The sequence below is a fragment of the Hordeum vulgare genome, chromosome 4H, assembly GCF_904849725.1.
Source record: "Hordeum vulgare subsp. vulgare chromosome 4H, MorexV3_pseudomolecules_assembly, whole genome shotgun sequence".
Classification (NCBI taxonomy): domain Eukaryota; kingdom Viridiplantae; phylum Streptophyta; class Magnoliopsida; order Poales; family Poaceae; genus Hordeum; species Hordeum vulgare.
In genome coordinates, this window is record NC_058521.1 from 19,172,461 (window position 1) to 19,198,848 (window position 26,388).

The following is a 26,388-nucleotide window of genomic DNA, read 5'->3' on the forward strand; positions in this document are numbered from 1 at the left end:
GCATATATATGCAACACTCCATCCAAACCCCGACCACCAGCCCATTGTATATAACACCTCTAAAAGTCTTTTAACAGATTCCATTACAGATTACATATAAATATACATAAACATACTTTGTCGTGCTTACCGCTAGCCAGGGACGAAGCTAGAAAATTAGTTCAATGGGGTCATTTCTATGTCAATGGGGTCATTTCTTATAAATGAATAGTGATTAGTACTTAGTTTATAAAGGATTTACTAATTTCATTGGAGTCCATTGACCCCAGCCCTTACAAGGCAGCTCCGTCCCTGCCGCTAGCTTTGTCCACGCATACGCTTATTCCGAGGCTGGACTGTAGCTTCCGATTCTAAGTCGAAAGGCCGTAAAAGTAAGCAGCGAATCGGTGCGACCGTCGACAACGGATCGACACAGGAAGTTTGCTGCAAGTTCCGGTTAAGTTGCCAATTAACTAACGTGTCTCCGACAAAAATATATAACTAACATGTACTCCCTTTGTACATAATAATAATTATTATTATAGTTAAAGAGAACTAAAGTACTCTCTCTGTTTTTAAATATAAGAGATTTTAAAGATTTAATATGAACTACATACAAAACAAATTGAATGAATTCACACTTTAAAGTATGTCTATATACATCCGTATGAAATACATAGTAAAATCTCTAAAAGGTTTTACATTTTAGAACGGAGGGAGTAGTTCTCTACGATTACAATTATTACAATACGGAAGAAGTAATAAGTAATTAAGTGTTATGCTTCCTTGTTTTTTCCCATGACAAATACAGTTTACCAGCTGATGGACGTCCGTATCACTTCCACAGTCAAGCGTGCATCAGATTCTTGCTAAGATGCCAATTAACTAACGTGTTTCCTGCAAAAGAATTTTGACTCCCTTGTTTTTTCCCAAGACAAATACGACGAGGGAAGGCTGTCGCACAAGTTGCATGCGCATGTGCGCGCGAAGGTGTACGTGCTCGCTCTTGAAATTACACCTTACCTCGGTTTCTTGCGTCCGAAGGATTGCCACTAGCTACTTGATAGCCAATGGTCGGTGGGTAAACTCTCTGGGAACTTTCCCACTGAAATTCATGCGAAATGGCATATGGAAATGGTTTCTTCTTCGACTTGGAGCTATAAAAGGCCCCCTTCTCCAGTGCTACAGCCCCAACCCACCCACTGCTCCCTCTCCGCCAAAAAACACAACTGATTTCCATCACTGGTCCAGTTCATAACTCTAGGTCCAAATATAATGGGGGTCTCTGGCCGCAACAACAACAGCAAGACGCTGGTGCTCATGGCCTGCTTCCTCCTCCTAGTGAATTCCCAGGTTCTGCGTGGAGTCGCGGAAGCGACGAGTGCAGAGGAACTTGCCGCCGAGCAGACGCTGATGGTTGGGAGCACGTCGGCGGTGGAGAAGACGGCGGCGCCACAGCATCAGCATGGCCGTGGCTCCGCCGCGTCTGCCATGTCGAGCAATGCTGCCGGGGGTCTCTGGTCGTCCGGGTCCAGGTCGGCCGTGGCTCGCAGGTTGCTGCCGGGAGGAGCTGGGCATTCGTGCGGCTCCAGCGGCGGCCAGGGCTGCTCCCCGTAAGAACAAGAGATAGCACTTCCCTCTGCATGCACTAGTACTATGTTGGTTCGCTCGTCGTGGCTAAAAGACTAGTAGTACGTACTGCTATGTTGGTTCCTTGACTAGCTAGCTGGTGTCTGGTTGTTGTTTGACAAGTACAGTCATCGTCATTCGGCAACAAATAGATGTCTATATATGTACCGGTATATGAACTGTAAAGTGTTAAATATATTACAGCTCTATATATATCTTGTAAATATACTCCACTCTGGTGTTGTAATAATCCACGAATTTCCCTTGTAAAAATGCCACAGACATGACTGTCTTTTTCTTTCTCCAAGAGATGGATGGATCTGTTTGCGCTTCTTTTTGTTCTTCAACGACTTGTGGCATTTGTCTCATTAAGATGCAAAAAAGAGTCACTCCCATTTTCACTTCAGTCCAGCGCACCTGAACGCAAGGATCGCTCTAGCGCGGGACTAGACAATAGCGATCGTAGTGACAAGGAAGTAATAGATGAGGTTTAATTAATATGCATGTAACTAGTACTTATTTATTTTTTTGTAAGATGGCTAATGCATTGAGACGAAGAAAATACTAAACATTATGAAGATAGTATTATAGTATAATAATACCATATGAATAATATTAATATATAATACTTAACAGGTCCATAGTTTCCTTCTACTTTTAGCAAGCATATGTTGACTATCTTGCATCCCCTTTTCCTAAGTCGGTAGCCGAGGTGCTTACGTGTGAAGGATCGAGCAGGCATATTCAGATGCTCTCTTGGTCGGTCTCTGCTCCAAGCCACACGCTACACCAGTTTCCGAGAACATACCAACCCTGCGTGCGTGCATTTTGGCAGCTAGCTATCAGCTGCTTATGCAAAAGCAACTAACAATTCAACACTAGTGCTGACTCACAGTGCCGAAACTCACTACTCGATGCTCCGTCAGCTATGTCGACGACATCCAGCAGTATACAATAAACGCGTATACTTTGCGGTGGCGTGCCAATACACATAGTTAAACATAGTTCACCCCTCATATGATATGATTATATGTAACTCTAATTCTGCATGCATGCATGCATGCTTGCAGGTGTGAAACTGAAGAAACTTGAGTGCTCCAATGCCCCGACCACCAGCCCATTGTAGTATATTTCTTTGCAAGCTAGAGATGCAGCACTTTTTACAGCTCAGCGAATCCTCGATACTCCTATACTATTACTGTAGAGTGTAACAGTAGTATACTCCTGACGAAGGAGTACAAAACCGCACACCGACAGGTGCTGCATGCATGCATGTCTGCCATGCCATGCCATGCACACGCGTAGTTTCCAGGCAGACTTTGCTGCCCTATGCTCAAGTTGATGATACTTACTATGCTGAGGTGTTCTACGGTTCTTCACCCGCACCGCACGCTAGTTAGCAAGAAGGCCTCGTCACATGCATGCATGCTCAGTGAAAAACGCGTCTTTCCTTGCCATTGCCTAGTCATTTCGGTCTACTATCTTCTCTTCTTCACGTACTACGTCCGAACGCCCTCTCTATAAGTACGGCATGTGTGCCTGTGCATCTCTGCATTGCAAGCATCGCGGTAACAGTTTTAGTTATTCCTAGTCTTGGCCCTCTCTTGGTATCACTAGCAAGTAGGAGTATCTTCGAAAGAAAGCTCGAACACCTAGCTACGTACGTACGTAGTGCCTTTCCCGCCGAACCCTGATCAAAATGCCACGGTGCTCACGCGCTTGGTTCCCGCTGCTTCTTGTCGCGTCTGCCCTTGTGCAGAGCTCGAACGGGTCGAGACCGTCTCCTCCGGAGCCGCAGAAGCCCGAGGCCGTATCTTCGGTGGTTCACGGCGCCGCCGGACCGCGCCGCCGTGACGACGGGGCGCCCGAAGTCCAGCCCTCCACGGAGAAGGGTGCGGCCGGTCATCATGGAGCGAGCGCTGGCGATGGTGGCGCGGTTGCAGCTTCGGCGATGGGCGACAGTGCTGGTGTGTCGTCAGAGCAGAGGAAGGGTTCAGGGGCGCCGGTGCTGCAGCAGGCGCTGAAGGTGGCGCGGCGGGTGCTGGGAGGGGAGGCGGTGGACTCGGCTTGTCACTCGCTTGGTAAAAGAGCCAGTGCTCACAAGTCACAGCCATCGTCGAAAGAAAGCTCACCGCCAACACCTGGCTACGCTACGTAGTCGTAGTGCCTTCGCCGAAACTGTGACGAAAATGGCACGGTGCTCGCGCGCTTGCCTCCCGCTGCTGCTGCTGCTCTTCGCGTGTGGCTTGTGCAGAGCTCCTACGGCTCGAGGCCGTCTCCCCGGGGGGCGCAGGAGCACGGGGCGCTGTCTCCGGCGATGGTTCACGGCGACGGGGCGATCGGATTCCGGCCGTCGACGGTGAAGGGTGCGGCTGGTCGTCGTGGAGCAAACGATGACGATGGCGGCGGTGGTGGCGTTGAGTCGTCGGAGCAGAGGGAGGGTTCAGGGTCGCCGGTGCTGCGGCAGGCGCTGGGAAGGATGCTGCTGGGCTCGAAGCTGGCGCGGCGGGTGCTGGGAGGGGAGGCGGAGGACTCGGCGGCGGGGCCGTCGTGCCACTCCAACAACGCGCACATCACCTGTGCCCCGCCGGCGCGGCACTGACCACTGACCATGGTGCTTCTCGCAGTAGTCCCAGCTGATTCCTTCGTCCCTTGATGGTGCCTTCATGTAAACTAACAGTAGCTATTTCGAACTTGTTCTTGAAAAACATTATTCATGATATGTATACCATAGTACTTAATTAATTCGTAAGGCACCGGTCAAGACAATGCAACCCCTATTGTCTGTGATTCAATTTGAGCCTGAAGTATTTCTAACTTGGCAAAGATGGTCATCCTTATGCATATGCATGGAGAACGTATGTGATATTACAGGTTATCAAGGGTGGTCTTTTTGGAACCCGTCACTTTCCATGATTGCGTGTGAAGAGATCATGAGATTGCGGGAGTGATGCAATCTCAGCACACCTTCCACTCCAATTGACTCCAAACTCCAGTTGCACGAATGCGCGCACACGTACGTGTGGTAGGGTAGGTGAAGGCGGCGGACACGCCAAGGCAAAGTCCAAACCTACGCAGTACGGAGCAATTCCGACAGAACAAACTGTCGACACGAGGCATATCCGAGCCGGCAAAAGATTGACAAAGTCATCATAGATACCCCCTAGTCAACGAAAACATCTTCTTTCATGGTATTAAAATGCTCGAAACTGGAAGAGCTTGAAATAAATCTAAAACTCTAATACGTTGATTTCCGCACCACAAGGAATCTAACCGTCTGAGCTACACTTAGACATGAACGGAAGGGCATGCATAGCCAGCCGGCCGGGATGGGCATATGTATGATGTATCTGAAATTCTAGATATCATATATCTGCTACACGTATAGCTCCTTAAATTCTCACAATGGCCTTCTCTTCGGAGAAAATGGATGTCCTTTGTCTCCTTGTTATTGCATTGTGGTTTCACTCTATAAATCTCTCGATACGACGGTTCCATCCATGGGAATAGAACGAAGCCAAGAGTTCAAAATTGTGTTGTAAATACATGTGCTTAAATGAATTTTGTAATATATATTTATACGATTCCTACTGGTTTTTCCAAAGTCATGTGTAGTAAACTGACTACATATAACATCCACACATCGCCATTCTTCCACGGTATTTGCTCTGCAGCACCGATATGTTAAAAATCTATGTATCGTCGTTCAGTACTTCACCGATACCTCGATACACCAGATACGGCTTTGATACGGTTATCCTCAAAGTATCGTCATTTTATTTTAAAAATAAAATAAAAAAAATGTCGATGCGGATATCCCCAAAGTACCGCCGTTGATGTAATGCTCCTACCTTGATGTATATTTGATCCGTTCATGTAGGTATATAATAGACCTGTACTGATGTAATGGTTGGATAAAAGTGCTCGTTAAGGATGTTGCTTGTTGGATAAACGTGCTTGTTCATGCTGATGGCTTGCTGCTTGTTGATGTTTGTGGTGTAAAATTACTTGCCGATGTTGATGCTGCCTCCTATCGCTAGGGAACAAGATACAAGTATACACCATGGCATCTTTTAGCTTTCTTCATCATCATTTAAGCATTATTGATGTGTATTGCTTGCTGATTTTATTTATAGTCATTTTCATAGATGAGAGTTCATATTTATCATTATGTGAAAAAGGAGCTCAATGAAGATTGTGCTCTTGTACTGTTATCAAGAAAAAACTTCTAAAACATTGGGAGAAGAGTAGTACCCCCTCGATTGTTTGGCTCACTCATGCAATCGAAAGTTTGTTCCTTATATATGTCTGTCATTTGACAATCTCAAATTCTCAACTTTAATAGATATGTTAATTTTATGTTGTCATGTTAATAGGTACTAGGACGGTATTTGGAAATGGTGTGGCGGATTTCGGCAAGGCAGGGCATAGTCAACTTGGCTGTAGGACGGTATTTGGAAATGCTTTATTTCATTTTATATATTACTTATTGGATGTTTATTGTCACTGCTCTTTATTAGGGATGCAAGACTGCGCCCGAACCTGCCAGTTTCGTATTCAAGTTAGACAAATTTATTTCTTGCTAGGATGTTGTTTGCCAAACTTGTGCTAATTCAGCACTATGCAGGATGCCGCTTTGCAACCCTACTGTTTACGTTGTTGGCTCCAATACAAAGACGACAGCTGCTCATGCACTGCATCCACCTTCATTTAAAAATCACAAGCTCGCAGCTCCATGCGGTCGAAACCGACATGCGCATGTCGTGACATATGATCCCATGGCGGACGGTTACTACTCCTCCACCTCGGCATTTTTCCACCATATGATTTTATAACTAACTCTGCATACATGCATAAATACAAGCAGTGTGAACCTGGTGAAGCTTCTGAGCAACTCCACCCGGACCACCAGCCCATTGTATACACCTTGCAAGCTACAGATGGAGCACTTTTATACCTCAGCGTATCCTAGATACTCCTATACTACTGTAGGCTGTAGTACTAGTGTATCTTCCTCGCAAAAAGGTCCACGTGATGTGCCTGTGCTACAAGTATAGAGTACGTGGTGCATGCATGTTCGTACGTACACGGCCGGACAGAGGAGACACCAGACACGCGTGGTTTCCTTCCAGGTTGTCCGTTTCAACTTCAAAATTTGCTGCACTATGCTGGTGTGTTTCTTCATCCGCAAGCTATTAGCACGTACGGCCTCGTCACATGCCCGGTGAAAACCGTGTACGGTGGGGCGCCTTCCTCGCCATTGCCCTGTCATTTCGGTCTATCTTCTCTTCTCCACGTAGTACGTCCGAGCACCCTCTACAAGTAGGTCATGTTTGCCTGTGCATCTCTGCATTGCAAGCATTGCAGCAACAGTTCTACCCCTACTAGTTTGACGCCATTCCTTTGGTAAAAGAGGAAGTACTACTAGTAGCATCTTCGAAAGGAAGCTCACCTACACCTACCAAAATGGGAAGGTGCTCCCGCGCTTGGCTCCCGTTGCTTCTTCTCGCGTGTGCCCTCGTGCAGAGCTCCTACGGCTCGAGGCCGTCACCCCGGGAGCCGCAGAAGCACGGGGTGCTGTCTCCGACGATGGTTCACGTCGCCGCCGAGGCGGAACCCCTCCGCCGCGACGACGGGGCGACCAAAGTCCGGCCCTCGACGGAGGACGGTGCGCCTGGTCATCGTGGAGCAAACGCTCATGATGGTGCTGCTGCAACTTGGGCGATGGGCGGCGTTGGCGTTGTGTCGTCGGAGCAGAGGAAGGGATCAGGGGCGCCGGTGCTGCGGCAGGCGCTGGGAAGGATGATGCTGGGCTGGAAGCTGGCGCGGCGGGTGCTGGGAGGGGAGCCGGAGGACTCGGCGGCGGGGCCGTCGTGCCACTCCAACAACGCGCACATCACCTGTGCCCCGCCGGCGCGGCACTGACCATGACCATGCCCTTGATGTAGTCTGGCAGTAGTCTGGCAGCAGGAGCTAGTCCTTCGTCCCTTGATGATGCCTTCATGTAAATTAACAGTGGCTCTTTCGATCTTAGCTTGTTCTGTTTCAGAAATGTGAACCTTTCGTTATTGATGATATATGATGCATGCTAGCCTACGCATTTCATTCGTAAGGCGCCGGTCAAGCCTTGCTTCCATTTGCAAAGGTGGTCGATCGATCCTCATGCAGATGCATGTACTTATTACTATATTTTTTGATTTTTAAAAGCCATAACTTTCCATGATTGCGGCAGTGATGCAATCTCAGCACACTTTTCACTCCGGTTGACTCCAAACTCAAGTTGCACGAATGCGCGCACGCTTACGTACGTGTGGGTAGCTAGGGTAGGTGAAGACGGACATGATAGGCCAAGGGAAAAGACGGAGGTTTGGAGCCGGCTGGTATCCACCCAATTTATTTTTCATTTTATGGACCGTAGTAGTACTAAAAAGGAAGCTAGTCGAGGGTGAAAGATATTTTGGTCGCACTTGAACCGCGCGATGGGCAAATCACTGGCGGTGAGAGGTGCTGTACCGCTCGTTGCACCGTCGTGCACGGCTGCTAGCCTGCTATTGCTCTGAAACATGCATTTCGCCCGTAAAGGCATCTTCAAAACTGTTGATTTCCATAGCGGGTCCATCTATCGTCCATCGGATCATTGAGTAGTTACGTGTGCATGTGATAATCTCGAAGATTCTGATACATCTGCATAAAATTCATAAGCTTTATTGCGTCTTGATATTCAAAGATTTTAACTTGTACTCCATGTGTTTTAAAATCGTTTTTTTGGGCTGCACCTTCACCTTCATCCTCAATGATCATATTATACAAAATAACACAACATGTTATCATCTGTCACAAAGTTTATTGTTCCCACATCATTGCAGCCTCACGAACAATTCTGATACATCTGCAGAAAATTCTTATGCTGCATCGCATCTTGATCTTCAGAGATTTCAACTTGTACTCCAGGTGTTTTAAAATCGTTGGTTTGGGCTGCACCTTCACCCTCATCCTCGATGAACATATTGTGTAAAATAACACAACATGTCATCATCTGCCACAAAGTTTATTGTTTCCACATCATTGCAACCCCACGAAAATTCCCCAACGCGCTTGCAGCACTCGAAAAACCTCTCCACATCCTTCCTAGCCGATTCCTACATTGTTGCAAAGTGCTTTTGTTTTTTGTCATGTGGTTCGGATATGGTCTTCAGAAATGCAACCTACTGAAGATATATGCCATCTGCAAGATAGTATCCCATGTTGTAGTCTCGTCCGTTGACGATGTAGTTGCACGGAGGTGATTCCCCGTTGCAAAGTCTCCTGAACACCGGAGATCGTTGGAGCACGTTGATGTCGTTGTGAGAATCTGACATTCCAAAAAAGCATGTCAAATCCATAAATCATGTGATACCACCGTCTCTAGTATGATGGTGGCCTCTTTTGTGTGACCTTGGTACATTCTCGCAAACCTTTGGATAGATTTTCTATTGTCAATACATGCAATCGATTGAGACTTGGAGTGAGATTTAGCAAAACCGATTGTTCATTCCACATGAGAAGATTACATCTCCCCTGCTTCTCTGCTAAATCAAATGAAGCCAGTCAACGCTGGATGTTAAAAGAAGAAACATCTCCACCGGTACGGTACGGTTCTACTGCGATTGCAGATCCAGCTAGTAGTTGCAGTATACAAGTACGTAGTTAGCAGCATGGCTGGTCGCAGTAGATGCCCCCTGGACCCCCGTATGCGACCACGTACCCGGCCCTGCCGGCGCTGAAGCCGATGGGTTTTGCGCCGTAGCAGCCGGGCGTCGTGGTGACCGTCCTGTCCGGGGCGTCCAAGAAGAGCTGCCCGCCGGCGTTGACGCCGAGGTACTCAAAGATGGTGGCGGCGAAGCGCGAGCCGGCGCAGGCGGGCATGCCGTTGTCCATGGGCGTCCTGGTGTGCTTCCCTCCTGGCCTGGTGTTGAGCACCCGTCCGCCCATCTCCACGTACGAACCCTCGGGGAAGGCCGTGTCGAACGCGTCCTCCGAGTAGTAGCCGATGTCCACGTCCATCACCGACACCCACCAGATCAGCTTGGCGTCGTCCTGTACGTACATTCAAACCGCACGTTTGTTCATATATAGTTAGTCGACGTCCCGGCAAAAATGAACTTAGTAGTGGTTACCCTCTCGATCGGTTCAAGAGAAGAAGGAAAGAAAAAAGCTTCTAGTTGGTTACCCTGTGTATGCCCAGTGTGATGCTACGTCGTTCGCCTCCGACCTCTGAGCCAGGGCCGCTCCACGAGCAGCCGAGCGCGTATTTGTTGTTGGTGAGGGTGAAGCCTCCACACTCGTGATTGTAACAGTGGTGATTCACCCCGCCGTCGTTCTGCACATGTACAATTTTTCAGTATTTATTACTTCCTCCGTTTCAAAATAACTGTCGCAAGAGTACAAACATTTATTTTGAGACGGAGGGAGTATCAGCATATGCCTTTAAAATAGAGGGTCGAAAGAAGCGGGCGAACACTCATGGTGTGATATACAAACAGTCTCGGTAGGGAGTCTCCGTATAAAGCGGGCCAGGCCTACAATTTTTGTTTTTCCAATAAATAGAAGGCTTTCATTCAATTCCGCGTAAAAGAGAAAGGAAAAAAGATTTCATTATATTGAGCGGCACATGGTATCGGTGCGTCCACAAGAGTCTCGGTATTTTATTTGTGATGAGTATATTTTTTTGTCTGAAATTACTTGTGGCATGAGTGAATGTATCCAGACGTATATTGGTTCGAAACGTATCTATTTATATTTATTTTTGCGGCGAGTAATTCGGTAGGAAGAGGGTAGTACATGATAGATCCCGTGGATCTTAGGCTAGATGTGTTCGGTATGATGTGGAGATTTATTACCTTTTGATGTACTCGATGAGCTCCCTCCGGTCGTCCATCGTGAGGTGGTGACGACGATGGTGAAGGAGAGAGATCCGGTAGTGGCGGTGATGGACTTCCCGTCGCTTCAGTGCATCCCTCTAGATCGGATTAGGGTTAGAGAGTGGGGAACCAGTGGCGGCGGCGAACCTCGTAACCCGTGCCATGGTCCCCACCTCCTCTACATATAGCACTGCGCGACAGGGGCCCACCAGCCTTGCTTGGGCTGGACGCCCCCGATCAGGGCATGAGTCAAGGTCCAATGGGCCGTTGGGCCCATTGGGAAAGAGATCAATCTAACATTCTCCCCCTTGATCTCATCATATACTTTTACCCGTTTCATAACAGATCAATACATAGGGCATGTTTCATCGTCACGGCTCAATTGCTGATGGAATCAGACAGCCACAATGTACCTCTCAATTTTGAGACAGATTCTTTAACCTTGGGCCCTTTATTGTCCGGAAATTTTAGACTATACCATAAAACCCATGTCGACTGTGTGTTCTCCGAACACACTGGGCGGTAAGCTTTTGATAAGCAGATCTGCAAAACACTTGTTTGTTGCCTTTATGCTTCAAGCATTTTTCCATAATTCCGGACTTTCTCCTTCACAAAACGTAACTCTTTGTCAGTGTGTTTGGCATCAACACTTGACTCGTTGTGACAGGAGCGAAAGAACTTAAAATGGTAATCGTCGTTGTCAACAATTATCCACTCCGGGTACAGGTAGCCTTAACCACGTTGCCCGTCCCTCAGCCTCATATCAAGCTATAACATATCATTGCATCACATTGATGACAATCGTTTTACTCATTTGGAGATTTTCCACACAAAACTCCGAGTATGAAAGTTAGCGACAATTGTGGATTTCGCTATACATTTCACAAGTCCTACCTTTGTACTCACAATCTTTTGAGAGCACTTATTTCTTTTAGCATGAGGCCGATATCTTTGAATCCATTCCATTGATTTATCTATGGACTGGACATTGCCAAAACAACCCGGATATATACGTGAACTGTGTCAGGGTAATATCTTGAGCTTCCAACAACTGAAGCATATGGTACCATATCCGTTTACAATATTTTCTTATTAACTTTTGGAACACCATAGTTTCCACTTCCATTACCCTTGACTATAAGAACAGGCGTAGGTTTTCTCGTATGCATACTCTAGAGATCTTTCTTAGCATGTCCATGCGACATTCCTAATACCCCCTTTTATTCTTTTGAACTTTGAGGACAAGAACTTCTTTTCTCCTCCTGCAGTAGAGTGACATCACCACTAGCAAGTAGGACATCATCCACATGCATAGGAATTGGTCAACGAATTTCCCATTCAATAACTTTGCATGAATGCAATTGTCCTCTCATTTTCTTTGCACAAAATCTTTCGATTTAAGTCATGTTTTACGCATTTACATATTTCCTTTGGAGTCACATTTGCCTTGTAGACGCTTCATAAAAGTCTATGTTAGTGAAATTCAAATGGTGGAATTTCACTAACATAGACTTTATAGTAATCACAAGTATCTGATTTTCACATTCCTAGAGACCATTAAAATCTCAAGTACTGGCACTTCTTTCATATGGGGTTGCCGTTGCTCTGTCATTGCCAAAAGGCAAATTAATTCTATAGTCACCCATTTCCAAAAGGCAATAGGTTTTACAGGGACCTGTATCACAAGATCCCTTGTAGATCTAACAACAGGTGTTGTATAGGTCATACAACATGCTCCCCCAGATTACTCCATCTTCACTGAAGAAATGGCGTACCTTAATTTTTTTTTGTTTATGGCACTTTAAGCACCACTGTTGTATTCCTTAGTCTGCTTTCGAAACTATAAAAGATCCGAAAATACAACTGTTTCTTTTCTTTAAGGGTATCATAATGACGGTATTCAGATGACTGTCGTACTCCCCCTTGACAATCACATTCTTCATTAATGGATCACTTTAGATGCATAATGTGCATCACATCATCTAAAGTACAGAGGAGTCATGAAATACACTACAATGTATTTCATGTCTCTATCTCCCCCTCGAAATGTGGCAAGAACTTTTCTGCCACAATTTCGAAACCCATTCATAGCTCTTGTGAAATGAGGGAACTTAGATTATCTAGCTCATTCATCTTATCACTTCATGTAAAATGAAGTTATAAGTTAACTAGTATGGGAGTACTTTTTCCTCATTTCATTTCAGAAACTCAACAGAGTTCTTTATCATTGTCTCTTTTGCAAGTCACACTTGCATATCATTCTTGTCTTTAGGTTCGTCTGTTACTTTTATCATTTCTGGATTTAGTGATTGCATAATGACCGTTACACATAAAGTGTACTGTTCATAATAGGAAAGCTTAATAGCTACTCCATACTTTTCTCCCATAGTGGGACACATTAACCGCACATGAGTCATCATAACTTTCTCCTGTCATACAGGATAAGACCTTTGCCAACTTTACCCGGTTACGCAGGCATTCTTCCCAGACTTTTCTCGCCATGCGGGTAATTCCCTTTAAGGGACATCATAAATGCCATAATTGGCTCCTTTGACTGTATCAAATTCAGAAATAAATCTGAATTATCTTTGACACACATGTTTGATCCGATGTTGGTCAAATTAAACATGCATGTTGCTTGTTTCATTTCAATCATGTTGACTGAAAAAGGAGACTCCATCATAGAGAGTACATGAAAGACATTCGTCAACCAAGACTCTCAATGATCTATCTCTTTTCTTTTCTTGAATTAATATCCAAGAGTCCTTTTCTTTTGAAGCCATTCTTTAGAGAGAATTTATTCCCTCAAGTTATGACCTTTCTTTTCCATCTTTCGGGTCACTAGTACCCAAAACATTCGCTTTCATGAGTGAAAGCTTGAATAACTTTTAGTCTGAGAATACTTAGCCAATAAACAACGATAATGAGCATAAAAATAACCCTACGTTGGTCTGATTAAAATCATGCACATTAAACCTTGTAAGACTTTCTTTTATATTCTAAATCACCGTTGGGCAGAATTAGAATAAAACATCATCCTACTGTATTAGTTCCATATCAACGTTGGGCAGAAATGGAAATAATGCATATAACTTATAAACAATGTGATGATAGTATTTGTAAGAAAGAATCATCACCGTTAACCATATGCATTTCTTTATCTGTGCTCTGAAAATTGATCACTTTAATACAAAATTTATCAGAGATTTAAGCTTTGAACATAAGATGACTCATACAAATATAGTATTGTTATCATCAACGTTGGTCAGAAAACAACAATACCATATTTTAACTTTAAAACAAACTACATTCTATTGCCATAACGGAAACTGTTTGAATCTTATTTCACCCACAAGGGAAAAACTTTGCTAATAACATTTCTTCCAATTAAATTTTCCCGTTGGTTCCAATTTAATTGGAGGACTAAATCTTTTTACTTTGCAGCGGAAAAACGTGAATATAAAAATTCATGCATCTTTACAGAAAAATATTCTGTTAAAATCAAAGTTTCATGAACTTTATAATTACTTTTATAAAATCGATGAACTTTTCTTTTTCTGAAAAATATTGTATTTTCAGAAACTTTTATTTTTCTTTGCAGAAAAATTATGTCACTATTACAGGAAAATATATTTTGTCATAATTAAAAAATTCATGAACATTATTAATGCTTTTATAAAGATCATGAACTTTTCCTTTTCTGAGAAAACTATTTTGTTCTCTGAAATCTTTTTACTTTTCTTTTCAGAAAAATAAATTAACAATTCTGTGTAAATTGACAGAAACTTTGAACATTTTCTTTTGTACTTTCTAAACAATATTTTCGTTGTAAAATTTGTGTAGAAAGGGAGATTTTAAATCTGTCTAGAACTAGACAAAAATAAAAAATCTCCTTTTTAAAAAAGAGAAAAGAGACCAGAGCCTCTATTGGGGCCAGCAGGCAGTGGCCTCGGCCTACCATTCTCTCTTCGCCTGGGCCCGGTGCGCTGGCCTGGGCGAGGCGCTTCCTCCCGCCGGCCTTAGGGCTACCTTCGGCCTGAGTGGCCCGGTCGCCTATCTTTTGGCCCATAAGGCCCGCCCTCACTAGGGTTTTCGGCGCACGCGAATCTGGCCGTTGATCTGCATCCAACGGCTCCCCTCAGGGATCGGAGGGAACAAAAAGGGAGCTGCCGACCGGGCTGGAACCCTAATCTCCATTTTCTCCCCCAGCCCGCCGATCTCTTCTCGTGTGCTCCCACACGCGCCGTGCGGCCCCTCTGGCTCCCGCACGTGCCGCTTGCGACGATGGGTAGGAGCTATGCCGGCCGCCGGCGATGGCTACGCCACCGCGCGCCGCGTGAGCCGTGCGAGACCCCCTCCCCCTTGCCTTTTCTTCTTTTCTCGGGCTGCCTTGCCCTGGCTCCTGCCGCTCCCTCGCGTGGCGGTTGTTATGCCCCGCCGAGGAAGAGCCCAGGCCGGCCCCCTTTCGATAGCACTAGCCACCGGCCGCGGCCTGGCCACCGCGCCATGCGCCGCCCTCGGCCCTTCCTCGCGTGGTGGCATCCATGCCCCACCGAGGAGGTTCTGCCCCTTTTTTTTGTTTTTTCTTCACCAGGTCTGAGCCGGGAGGGGATCCCTCTCGCGCGGAGGTTTGCAACCCCGCCGGAGGGCGCGGGGAATGGTCGCCGGCCGTGGTGACCGAGGGTCCCACGCCGCGCGTGACGGCTCTTTCCTGGGCTGTCCTCCCTTTTCTTTCTTTCTTTCTCTCTTTTTTTTTCCTTGCTCCACTGGCCCCTCCTCCCCCATCTAGTTCTCAGACAGAGAGAGAACCAAGGCGTCGGCAGAGCAAGAGATAGTGGCGCCGTGGCCTCCCCTTTCGCCGGTTGCGCGTTCCCTTGCGGTGAGCCCGCCGCCGTCGAGTGGGTTGGCCGTGGTGCTCCTTTTCCTTTCCGTGTAGAGATATGGCACAGCGGCATGATACGGTGGCTCCATCTCCGTTCCTTTGCCGGCGCGCGCGAGCACTTTCAAGGTGAACGCGCCACCGTCAAGGGCGCGGTGGTGGTGCCCTTTGCCCCGGTTGGGGTGTAGACCTTTTCTTTGCATCCCCCCCTTTTTTTTTGCTCTTTCGGATCCAATCCGGTCTTTTCTTTTTTTTTTCTTTTTCTTTTGGATCTAATCAGATCCTTTCTTTGTTTTCCTTTTGGATCTTTTCAGATCCATACTTTGCCTCCGAGGAGGTTGGTTCTTCTTCCCCACACCTCGGCTTGCCGATGCTTGTGGGGATCGAGAGGAACAGGCGCGGCCGAGGCGGCGCTCTTTGCCGACGAGGCCCGTGGCCATCTTCGGTTTCTTTGCCCATCTAGGGTTCATATCGGGGAGGGGAAATGTTATCCTTGTCGTGTTTCAACCGAAAACACATCTAAGCCTCGTGGCTCATGATACCATTGATAGATCCCGTGGATCTTAGGCTAGATGTGTTCGGTATGATGTGGAGATTTATTACCTTTTGATGTACTCGATGAGCTCCCTCCGGTCGTCCATCGTGAGGTGGTGACGACGATGGTGAAGGAGAGAGATCCGGTAGTGGCGGTGATGGACTTCCCGTCGCTTCAGTGCATCTCTCTAGATCGGATTAGGGTTAGAGAGTGGGGAACCAGTGGCGGCGGCGAACCTCGTAACCCGTGCCATGGTCCCCACCTCCTCTACATATAGCACTGCGCGACAGGGGCCCACCACCCTTGCTTGGGCTGGACGCCCCCGATCAGGGCATGAGTCAAGGTCCAATGGGCCGTTGGGCCCATTGGAAAAGAGATCAATCTAACAGTACATACCACGAGTCCAACAATAATCTGATTGGTGAGCTTTGCAGGCGGCTCAGCCCCTGGCCTCGGAATGTAGCTCCTGTCCAGCGTATAGCCAATCATGATGTAGTTCATGGAGAACTCGTCGTGGTGCACACCATCAACTCTCCAGTAGGGTACGTTTGCCCGAAGCCCGTGGTACGGCCCGTCAGTTCCATAAGCAGCGGCAACCTATATGTCACGTATGTGTATGCAATCAGTTTTTACTACGTTAACGTTGTCCAGCAACAAAATACATAGTACCAGTATACTTCCTCCGTCTTAAAATAAATGTCTCAACTTTATACTAACACTAATAGAAAATTATACTAAATTTAAGGCACTTATTTTGAAACGAAAGGAGTATGTAATATATATTTCCTCTGTATCTAAAAATGTTACGGAGAAAGTATATGGAAACTTGCCTCCCGATGGCCTCGTTTGTGCAGGGCGGAGATGGCATCTGTGTTGGCGTTGGGCGAGGCCCTCCGTATGGGCACGGTTCCGCCAGGACACCGCCCGTGTTTTCGCCAGGTTTGCAGCCGTTCTTGTCGTGGGCTGGACGCGATGTCCGACCTGACGATTATCTCTTTCATGCTTCGCCCTGGCTTCATCACCTGCGTACCAAGATCGATCACGGACCAGATCGGCGAAAACTACTACTCGACTTCGTTCCTAAATATAAGACCTTATAAAGATTTTACTATAGACTATATACGGAGCAAAATGAATGAATCTATATTTTAAAATATGTCTACATACATCCGTATGTAGTTTATAGTGTAATCTCTACAAGGTCTTATATTTAAAAACGAAGGGAGTACCTGGTATCAAAACAAAACGGCCCGAACGAACCCGAGTTTGATTGTCGATGTGCACGCAGTCAATCCTGTCGCCATCGTCGACGTTCTGATCGATATATGGACAGGCAAGCACCCAAGAAATCAGCATGTGGCACCGTATACTCGCGCGCAGGACATGATGAGTAGTAAAATTACCTCTATGGTGTGTTGGACGAGTGCGCGTACAGCCCCGGTTGCTGCTATTAGCAACACCACAGCCATTGCCCTCATGAAGAGACACACTCCCATCGTGGGACTCCACTCAATTTCTGATGAATAGGATATGTGTTATTCTAGAAACAGGGATACATTATATTTATATAGGACGTTCTTTTGGGACACCTAAGTGCCTGCGCTCCTTATCTCGCAGCCGTTAAATGACGAGTTGATCTGTGACGTCGGTGTTGATATGATAATAATTAATGTTATTATTTATGGTGTTAGTTAATTACTCCCTCCGTTTTAAAATATAAGACCTTTTAGGGATTCCACTAGGAGACTATATACGGAGCAAAATGAGTGAATCTATACTGTAAAATATGTCTATGTACATTCGTATGTAGTTTATAGTGCAATCTCTAGAAGGTCTTATATTTAGGAACAGAGGGAGTAGTATGGTAAGCATGCATGCATGCATGACAACCATTGATGACAAAATATTTTGTTTTCACGGCTGCGAGCAGTATAATTTAATTATTATGTTCGTTGAGTATTATATCTCGGGTACATCTTTATCAGGTATACACATAAATCCCTCGAGATAAAGGTTTCTATTACTTACCATATAGTGCTACGAGTAGGAGTATATGTCCTCCAGTTAATCTAGACACGATTTCGTATGGGAATTTGCATGGAATATGGGGATCGTCGTTACTACTCCCTCCGTTCCTAAATATAAGATCTTTTAGAGATTGTACTATAAACTACATACGGATCTACATAGACATATTTTAAAGTATAGATTCACTTATTTTGTTCCGTATGTAGTCTTCCAGTTAAATGCCTAAAAGGTCTTATATTTTGAAACGGAGGGAGTAGTACTTTCTATACGAGGAGTTCTCCAAATTGTCCAGAGCGAACACATAGGGTAATGGGTATGTAGCTAAGGCCTCTTTTATTCTAAAGAGTTTCATATGATTTTTGGAGGATTAGATTTCTTAAAACCTTACCTAAATTAGATTTAGCACTTTTTTTTCTAACGAATCATTTTCAGTACATTTCGTATCTAAATCTCAACTAAATCCACTACCCATATCCAAATCATATCAAATCTTACCAAAATTTTAAAGTATAATGAAAAATTCAAAAGGAAAACAGTAAAAAAAACAGGAAAAAAGAGGCTGTGGGCTCCCACACTCATGGGCCATCCATAGTCCGTCGGGTTTGGACGTTGTACCCGGATCAGCCCAACCTCCAGGCTGCCCTCAAAAAAAAAAAAAAACAGTCTCCACGCGAAACGTGCAGGTAAGTTCCCGTTTCATCAGAAGGAAAAGGGGAAGATCACAACACTTCAAAAATAGAAACACTGTTCCTCATGGCGTCCTCGCGTTTTGCATCGGCCGGCCACGACTTTCACCGCCGCCGATCTCTCGCCTTCTCTGGTGATTCCGTGAAAGCGCCGCCCAATTACCTCACCTGCGCGGCCCGAAAACTTCACGAACAAGCACCGGAAAATTGCGTCGTATTTCCATGCACGCGCCCTCCCTCCGCTATATATACACTTTCACCCCGTTCGTACGAGCCCGTACCAAAAATCAAAAGCTGAAGTGAAACCCACAAAAGATCGAGCTGTTGCCATGGGTGCCTGCGCCGGCGCCGCCCCGTTCAGCTGCTCGGCGAGCAAGCTCCTCCTCCTCCTCCTCCTTGTCTTGGCCGCCGCAGCGGCGCGCGGTGCTGCCGCGGCGAGGACGGGGCCGGCAGCGGCGGAGGCGGGCGCGAGGCTGCTGTCAGGGCCACGGGCTTCTTGCTGCACGCACGACCGGAACTCGGAGGGGACCTCCCGCTGCCCACACCGGCCACCTCCGTAGTTCATAGTGTAATCTCTCAAAGGTCTTATATTTAGAAACACAGGGAGTACTAGGCATGTGTGAATTTACTACTACGTGGCTGGTTACCAGAAATTTTAGCTCCAATCTACACACAGCTTAAAAAAAAAATTGACACGGTACTGACGTAACTATGTAAGCACTCATATATACGCGCATACACTCGTTCTTACGAATGCACATACGCATATCCTATCTTTATGAATACCTTCGAGAGACTGAGACGCCATATCATCTTAAGATTTACGAAGTTGTAGGCTATATCTGGCCAAAACTCGGGACGGGTCTAAAATAGCCTTTGGTACAAAACTCAGGCCCGAGCCTGACCCGGCTCGACCGTCGAGCCTAGTTTTGGGCCCAAGCCTGAAGAAGCTCGACCCGGCCCGGTAAGCCCGGCCCGATGTAGGCGTAAAGTCGGGTTTTTTCAGGCCTGAGCCCGATCCGGTAAGCCTGACGGGCTCAAAATCTAAGCCCGAGTCCGGCACGTGGGCAAGGTTGGGCCGGGTCGGGTTAGGCATTTTTGGGTCGGTCGGGTCGGGCCGGTCCTCGGGCCGGGTTTCCCATGGCCAGGTATATCGTAGGCATCTCGTTGGCGGCGGGAGTGTCTCCTTCCAATGAACGCGTATCGTCGGAAATCATGAAATAAAGTCAGAAATAATGCAAGCATGAGGACTTGAATCCTGATGGACCAGGGATACCGATATCCCCCTCACCATCAAACCACCATATTGGTTCGCCACATAGCTGCATACGTGTCATCTCATAGTGCATCAATTACCTCTAGGGGTTGCATCAACCCATGAAAAAACCAACATTGTTGCAAACCTGATCACTTCGAGCTTCCAGCCATTCCATTTGAAACCACCAAGACGCATGGAAAACGTTTCACTGGCTTCTCAGAATTTCTGACCCCCCCAACCACCACCACCACCACCACCCATTCGAAATTTTCGAAGTGGTTACAGAGATTGTGCCACTGGCAAGGTATCTGTTCAATCTGACAGTTGATCTGAAAGTAGGCACCTTGGCCTCGTCTATTTATACTCCCACCTATCCCACACATTCACTCGAGTAAACTTCACTCATATCATATGCTCTGAGTGAAAACTCCACCTCCTTGTGTCAATTTCAAAGGGTTTTCTACTCCAACCATCCAAATGAATTAGTTGACATATCATCCCTCTTCGTTTTTCACTCATACTTCTCCAACCCAAAAGCAAAATGTTGAGATAGTTTGAGTGTTAATGTGATTATCTTTTGAAGCATAAGACCAGGAGATCCATCACCAAGCAGTCTCAATCTTGTTACTTTTGGAAGGGTGTGCGCCTCCTAGATCGGTTAGGTGCTTGGGAGTCTTTAATCTTTTGAAAAACCAAGAAGTTCGTACGGGACCTAAGATCGACTAATTCAAGAAGATTTACCCTTATTGATGCAAGGTCTTCATGTGTGTAAGCCATAGTTTCATAGGTTGGTTGCTCCTTCGTAGAAACTCGTTGGTGATTGTCCTTTGTGGACTTGGTCCTTAGTGGAACCTCGCAACCAGTATCCTTGTGATATTAGATCTTTAGTGGATCCAAGCATCAATCAACGTGGATGTAAAATAACGCTAACTATTCAAAACATGGAAAAATCTTCACCGAGCGAATTCATGTATGCATATCTTTAACTCTACCTTGTTATTGCACACTTGCATGTATTTAGTTTTTGTTGCCTATATTCTTATAGACTTGCATGTGTAGGGTACTTGATAGACTGCCATGGAAAAACTAAAATTGCAAGGAAAAATAAAATTTTCAAAAAGAGTTACTTTTTTCTAAGTAGTCTATTAGCCACCACCTCACATACTTAAAGCCATGGCAATCCAACTAGTACAAACCTATTGCTTGCAAACCAAAGATTGTATCTAGCCTAAAATCCATCAGAAGATCAAATGGGAGGGTGAGGGAGGGAGAGAGAGGGGGGATAGGGAGAGTGGGAGGAAACATTGCTACACTTGCTTGCTCCTTGCATGTGAGGGTCTAGCCAAAGATGTAGCATCAACCAGCCGCCTCAACATTCCAGACACACACTCGTTGTTGAAACCACTACCCTGGAGTCTCATCCAAGCCAATGGTGGTTCCATGACCATATAATTTTGTGGTTACCTCTCCTTTTCCACGGTTTACTCGTATCTTCTCTTTCTCATGTTCACAATCTTTCCTCAAGAGACCGGTTCCTCTACAAGCTACCATGTTCATTTTCCAAATCTCAACCATGGCGGTGGAACCATGGTACAACCGTCCAATGTGTAGATCGTTGGCCTTGACCTAAGAGAAAGGGAAGAGGAAGATCTGAGGGAGTTGACATGTATGGACCAACTGAGGTAACCGTCCATTATATTCCGAGGTGTTGCCATGAACATTTTGTTTCTTAGGTGGAGGCCTACTGTAGGAGGATAGTGTGACAGCCCGGTGCCCCAGTTGTCAATGAGTGACGACGATGATGGTCCGGCCACCCGCGGGGTCCAACGGCCGTATTGGCCATGTTGCGGTGGTCCGGCGGGCTGCTCGAGCGGCGCACTGATGCGACACTTCTTGAAAGAAATATTGGGAAAGGCCAAATTTCTTAGTATATCGGGGGAGGTGGGACTTATTATTGAAACGACCCAATAATTTATTAAGAAAATAGAGTCCATTGGAGCATGTTTTTTCGCTTAACTCTTTCTATACAAGAAATTTATCGAGGAAAAAGTGGCCCTTGGAGATGATCTTTGATACGCAATGTCAAATGTGAACTTTGATCCCGGTGGTAGCGGTGGCGGTGATGGTAGTGGTGGGCTGTATATACGCAGCAATTGTCAGTACTAAAGCAGTTTGAGATGTGCCTTGTCTGACCTAATTTTAGCTCCAAGTGACATGCATGGGGTTCCTTTCAATCCTTTTTTTTTTTTTTTTGCGAGAAGGGTTCCTTTTAATCCTTTTCGCCATGTGTCTCGATCGTACATCTGCCCTGCACATGCAGTGCAACCATGAACCATCCCTTCGGGCGATTGACCATTGACTACCACATGCATGGGGTTATACTTATATTGCATCCTATGATTTATTTCCTCCACTACGCTTTAAGAAAAACATTGCTAGTTTCTATATAAACCTACCCTCGGTGATCTAGGCTACATAGCTCCCACTCTAACTTCTCTCATAGAGCAGAAGTATTCATGTGCGTGTAGTAATTAAGGAAAGAAACTAAGCTAGGTCTATATATAGATCACGTGTTAGCTAGCTAGGTAGCACAATATATCTCTGTTAATCACACTGGCTATGGCGGTAGGGATTAAGAAAGGCCAGGCGGCCATGGCAGCATCCACGCTGCTGGTGGTGCTCTTGCTGGCGGCCGCGCTCCACGCCCGCCCTCTCCATGCTGCTGGCGCGCCGGCGGAAGCGCCGCCCGACGGCGACGCGGAGGCGAACACCGGGAGCCAGCGCCCTCCGCCTCTGCTGGCGCGTGGCGGCCGCGCCCGCCTCCTGAGGAGTAGTGGCGCTGGCCCCTCGGGCTGCACCTACTCCGGCCGGCCCGGCGGCGGCTGTCCCGGTCACTAGCTAGCTATGCATGCATGCTTAACGAATCTAGGTCAAATGATGCATGTTTGTGCGATGATGTCGAGTAACCTGTCATGCTCAATTGCTTAATAAGTTCATGCATATGTTATGTGGTATATTACGCATGATGTACGTGTGTTAATCTGCCTTTGCGTCGCCGTTGGGCAGTGCTCTGTACTTTACTTTTTTTGTCCGCATCATTCTGTGTAACCTTTTTTTATCCTACTAGCGAAAGGGCCCGTGCGTTGCAACGAAAGAAAAAAAATATCACACGCTTTTAATTTTTTTATAATTATTTTGATTTATTAAAATAATAAGCTAACTAACTAATGTAGTCAGTCCTATCCTATTTTGTTGAAAAAATCAACCCGTCCATTGTTAATTCCATCATGATGAAAAATTGAGTGGGACAAGCAAAGCAAAACAGAGAGCCTACGTGAATTGATCAATGGACTGTTATCTTATTTCACTCATGGGGTAGAGAATGTGGGATCAGATGACAAACTAAAGTTGGTGTTCCATTCTCTGTCTCTACAACAATACAATCTTACATTCAATACATTTATTCATCAGCAAACAAATCCCCACAAAACAAAATTTCTTGCCGGTGCTTGGCACACGGTTGGAGGCATGGGGAGGGGATCTCACCAGATGATGAGTTCCTGCCGGAGGAGGGGATACAATGAGGGGAGCAAGGGTTAGGCGCCTCTATCTGACCATAAGGAGTTGTCGTTGCCGCGCCATAACCTCGGAGTTCCCCGTGTGAGCCATGGAGGCCCGCCTCAACCTGTAAGTACTTCGCTCCGCTGCGCCTTATTCGCGCGCCGCCGCCATTCTGCATCGAGCAGACGCATCATCCCCAGTCACTATAGCTGTCGCGTTGATTTGATCCAGAAGATGTGCTCGAGCGCCGAAACGGGGGGCAGCAAGCGGGCAGAGGTACGGCCGCGGATGCGGGTGGGTTGAGATCGACAACAGTGGTGGTTGAGGTCGGCCGCGGCGGCGAGTGGTGTGGCAGTGGCCTGGGCACAGGCCAGGGTGGACCAGGGTCGACGCGATGCGCTCGAGCGCCGCAACAGGGGCAATGAGCGGGGAGAGGTACGGCCGCGGAGGCGGGTGGGTTGAGATCGGCAGCAGTGGCGGTTGAGGTCGGCCGCGGCGGCGAGTGGTGTGGCGGCGGCCTGGGCACAGGCAGGGTGGCCCAGGGTCGACGCGAGGAGGGGATGCGTACGGGTATAATTTTTGCAGCGAATCATTTTTTTCCTTTTGCGTTGCAGATAAATGATGAAGCGCGGGTTGAATAACAAAAATTACAGGGTTTTTTTTATAAAAATACCGGAGTGGGTTTTTTTACGGAAGCAATAGCCGCTTTATTATTAGGTATAGATATTCTCCTTCATCCTTTATTTGCTTGTGGTCATACGATCAGATATGGAAAAGTATATACACAAGTTTTTTTTCATTGCCCTAGATTGTCAGTGCTAATAAAGATGAGAATACCAGTGCTCAGTATGAGCGCACACACCCTAGTAATCAGGGGAACAGAAACTTGCACGCGGATTTGGAAATTGTGACACATTTACATTAGACATGTACTATGGCGTACGGAAACAAAAGGCACGCGGTATTGCAGGATGTTTCCCCCTTAAGAAAATATTGATCCAGTTTACAAGGAAAACTGAATCAAAAACCTGACCTACTTGATGATTGAAATTAAAAAAGGATATAAATAGAGAGACAAGTTAAAAATAGCCCATCCAACTAAATTTTATGGTTGGTGTTTGTTATTAAGAATATTCCAAATTGGCAAGATGGAGAAAGAGGAAGGCACAAAACGAGAGAGGTAGAGGGGTGGAAGAGAAAGGGATGTGTGAGGGATTTTATTTTGGCACGTAAATGCAAACATGAATAATAAAACGTGATATAAATTGTGTCATTTAATTATGGTGCCAGTTGTATGAACGAATTGTTATATATTATCTAATGGCAATATAGGAACCCACAAAATAAGTAATTGTTATGCTATATAAGCAACATAACATGAGAAAACTTAAAGGTATACACAATCATTGATTATATTTGATGTATGGTACGTAAGGTCACTAGTATGGTATTGATCCTAACATGGTTCTTACTTTTTTGAGTATTACAGAAGAGATGGTGCATCCTAACGGAATCATAACATAGGGCTTCTTCGATTCACGGAAATCTAAAAATGCAGGAATTTGACAAATACATGACTGGAATGTCATGCTATTCAAACCCTATATGATTTGAGTTTGTTTAGTTGTATCACAAGTGAAACAAAGGATTTTCTCCAGTAGATTGAAGTGGATGCTAGATTTCCTGTGAAATGTACGTAGTACATATGATTTCCCCGGAGAATATCATAATCAAAAATCCCAAGGACCAAATTCCTATATTAGTTATTTGAATCAAAGACACCTTATGATTTTTTTGGCCAACTTATTCTTTGGACCTACTACACACTTTATTAGTGCACCACAAGTGAGCGTGGAGTGCATTTGTGTAGTAACCTAAAGATGCTATTCGTATTTTTATTTGGATGATATTTGATTATTTGTTTTGTTACCTATCTAATTTGTTGAGCTTACTATTTGTCATTTGTGAGTTGGCATCTCATCCAAAAATTGTGAGCATTATGATGTTTGAAAATGTTTAATTCGCTAGTTGCAGCTTCTAAAGGCTATATTTGGACATAATCATTTTTTGTATATTTTTTCATTTAGAAAAGGGTAGTCGTGCAAGTCTTTGGGTTTAGAAATGTGAAAATAGGTAATTTGCACATTCAAACGTAGAATTGCATATATACTTTGTGCATTTTATTTTAGAAATGTGTAGTTATGGTTGTTTGCAAATTTGAAGCCTGGAATTCCATATTATGTTTGTGCAATCTTGTCCTTAGAAATGTCCAATTAGGTTGCTTGCATATTTTGAAGAAGTATGTAATTGCATATTGCATATTTTGAAGAACCATGTAACTACACATTTGGTAAGTTCATAAATGCATGTTTAATGGGTAGTTTGCACATTTTAAGGTTTGGAGTTGTATACGATTGTTTTGTGCAACTTTGGCCATTTTGTAATGAAGTGCAAATTTGCACAATCTCCTGTGCATTTTTGGATTTTAAAGTGCACAATGACGTAGTTGTACATTATTAGACTAAATTCGCAAATTAAAAAAGGTGCAACTTCGTGTTTCCTTTGTGTGAAGGATAATCATACTTACTCACGGAAAAGCAAAATCGACGTTGGTATACCAAAATCACACGCGTACGGAGGGTGGAACTAACACAAAACTGCATTCTTTTCGATAAATAAAGAAGACAGAACTACATGTGTCAATATGTTTGTATTCTTCTATTTTACTATCCCGGCCAACTATACCACCAAAAAAATTGTACAGTACACACATTGGCAGTTTCTTTTTAGAGGGACCACACATTGACAGTTAAAGTACCCGAAAAGGATGCTGGCAGGTAAAGATTTTCTTTTTGTGATGAAATTATAGTTCTTTTTCTATATAAATTGGCGGTTTGGTCAAGAAAATCTTGACCATTCAAATAATATAACGG

The 26,388-nt window shown here is 45.4% G+C and overlaps 3 protein-coding genes and 1 pseudogene across 4 annotated transcripts; 3 read left to right on the forward strand and 1 right to left on the reverse strand.

Moving 5' to 3' along the window:
* Positions 1-3,178: 3,178 nt before the first annotated feature.
* LOC123450200 lies at positions 3,179-3,766 on the forward strand. Its single transcript, XM_045127572.1, has one exon. The coding sequence runs from the start codon at positions 3,308-3,310 to the stop codon at positions 3,764-3,766; it is 459 nt and encodes a 152-aa protein (XP_044983507.1). The 5' UTR covers positions 3,179-3,307.
* LOC123446359 lies at positions 3,728-4,210 on the forward strand (annotated as a pseudogene).
* A 2,753-nt stretch (positions 4,211-6,963) lies between these two features.
* LOC123451053 lies at positions 6,964-7,632 on the forward strand. The gene has a single exon (XM_045128067.1). It carries the CDS (start codon positions 7,075-7,077, stop codon positions 7,531-7,533), a length of 459 nt encoding a protein of 152 aa, XP_044984002.1. The 5' UTR covers positions 6,964-7,074; the 3' UTR covers positions 7,534-7,632.
* Positions 7,633-9,016: 1,384 nt separating this feature from the next.
* LOC123451054 lies at positions 9,017-17,442 on the reverse strand. 2 transcript variants are annotated; one of them, XM_045128068.1, is made up of 6 exons: positions 17,326-17,442; positions 16,753-16,944; positions 16,319-16,519; positions 10,113-10,166; positions 9,818-9,967; positions 9,017-9,684 (listed from the first exon to the last, which is right to left on the reverse strand). In XM_045128068.1, the coding sequence occupies exons 1-6, from the start codon at positions 17,416-17,418 to the stop codon at positions 9,295-9,297; spliced, it is 1,080 nt and encodes a 359-aa protein (XP_044984003.1). In that variant the 5' UTR covers positions 17,419-17,442; the 3' UTR covers positions 9,017-9,294. The 2 variants fall into 2 exon arrangements, with proteins under 2 accessions (XP_044984003.1, XP_044984004.1); XM_045128069.1 differs by lacking the exon at positions 10,113-10,166.
* Positions 17,443-26,388: the final 8,946 nt, after the last annotated feature.

Bases quoted from the DNA above. Each gene is read 5' to 3' on its own strand.
- LOC123451053 (XM_045128067.1), top strand. From the start codon at position 7,075: ATGGGAAGGTGCTCCCGCGCTTGGCTCCCGTTGCTTCTTCTCGCGTGT.
- LOC123450200 (XM_045127572.1), top strand. From the start codon at position 3,308: ATGCCACGGTGCTCACGCGCTTGGTTCCCGCTGCTTCTTGTCGCGTCT.
- LOC123451054 (XM_045128068.1), bottom strand. From the start codon at position 17,418: ATGGGAGTGTGTCTCTTCATGAGGGCAATGGCTGTGGTGTTGCTAATA. The intron at 16,520-16,752 runs GCAAGTTTCCAT...CGTGACATATAG, and splicing joins ACAAACGAGGCCATCGGGAG to GTTGCCGCTGCTTATGGAAC. The intron at 9,968-10,112 runs ATGAGTGTTCGC...GTACATGTGCAG, and splicing joins GACTGTTTGTATATCACACC to AACGACGGCGGGGTGAATCA.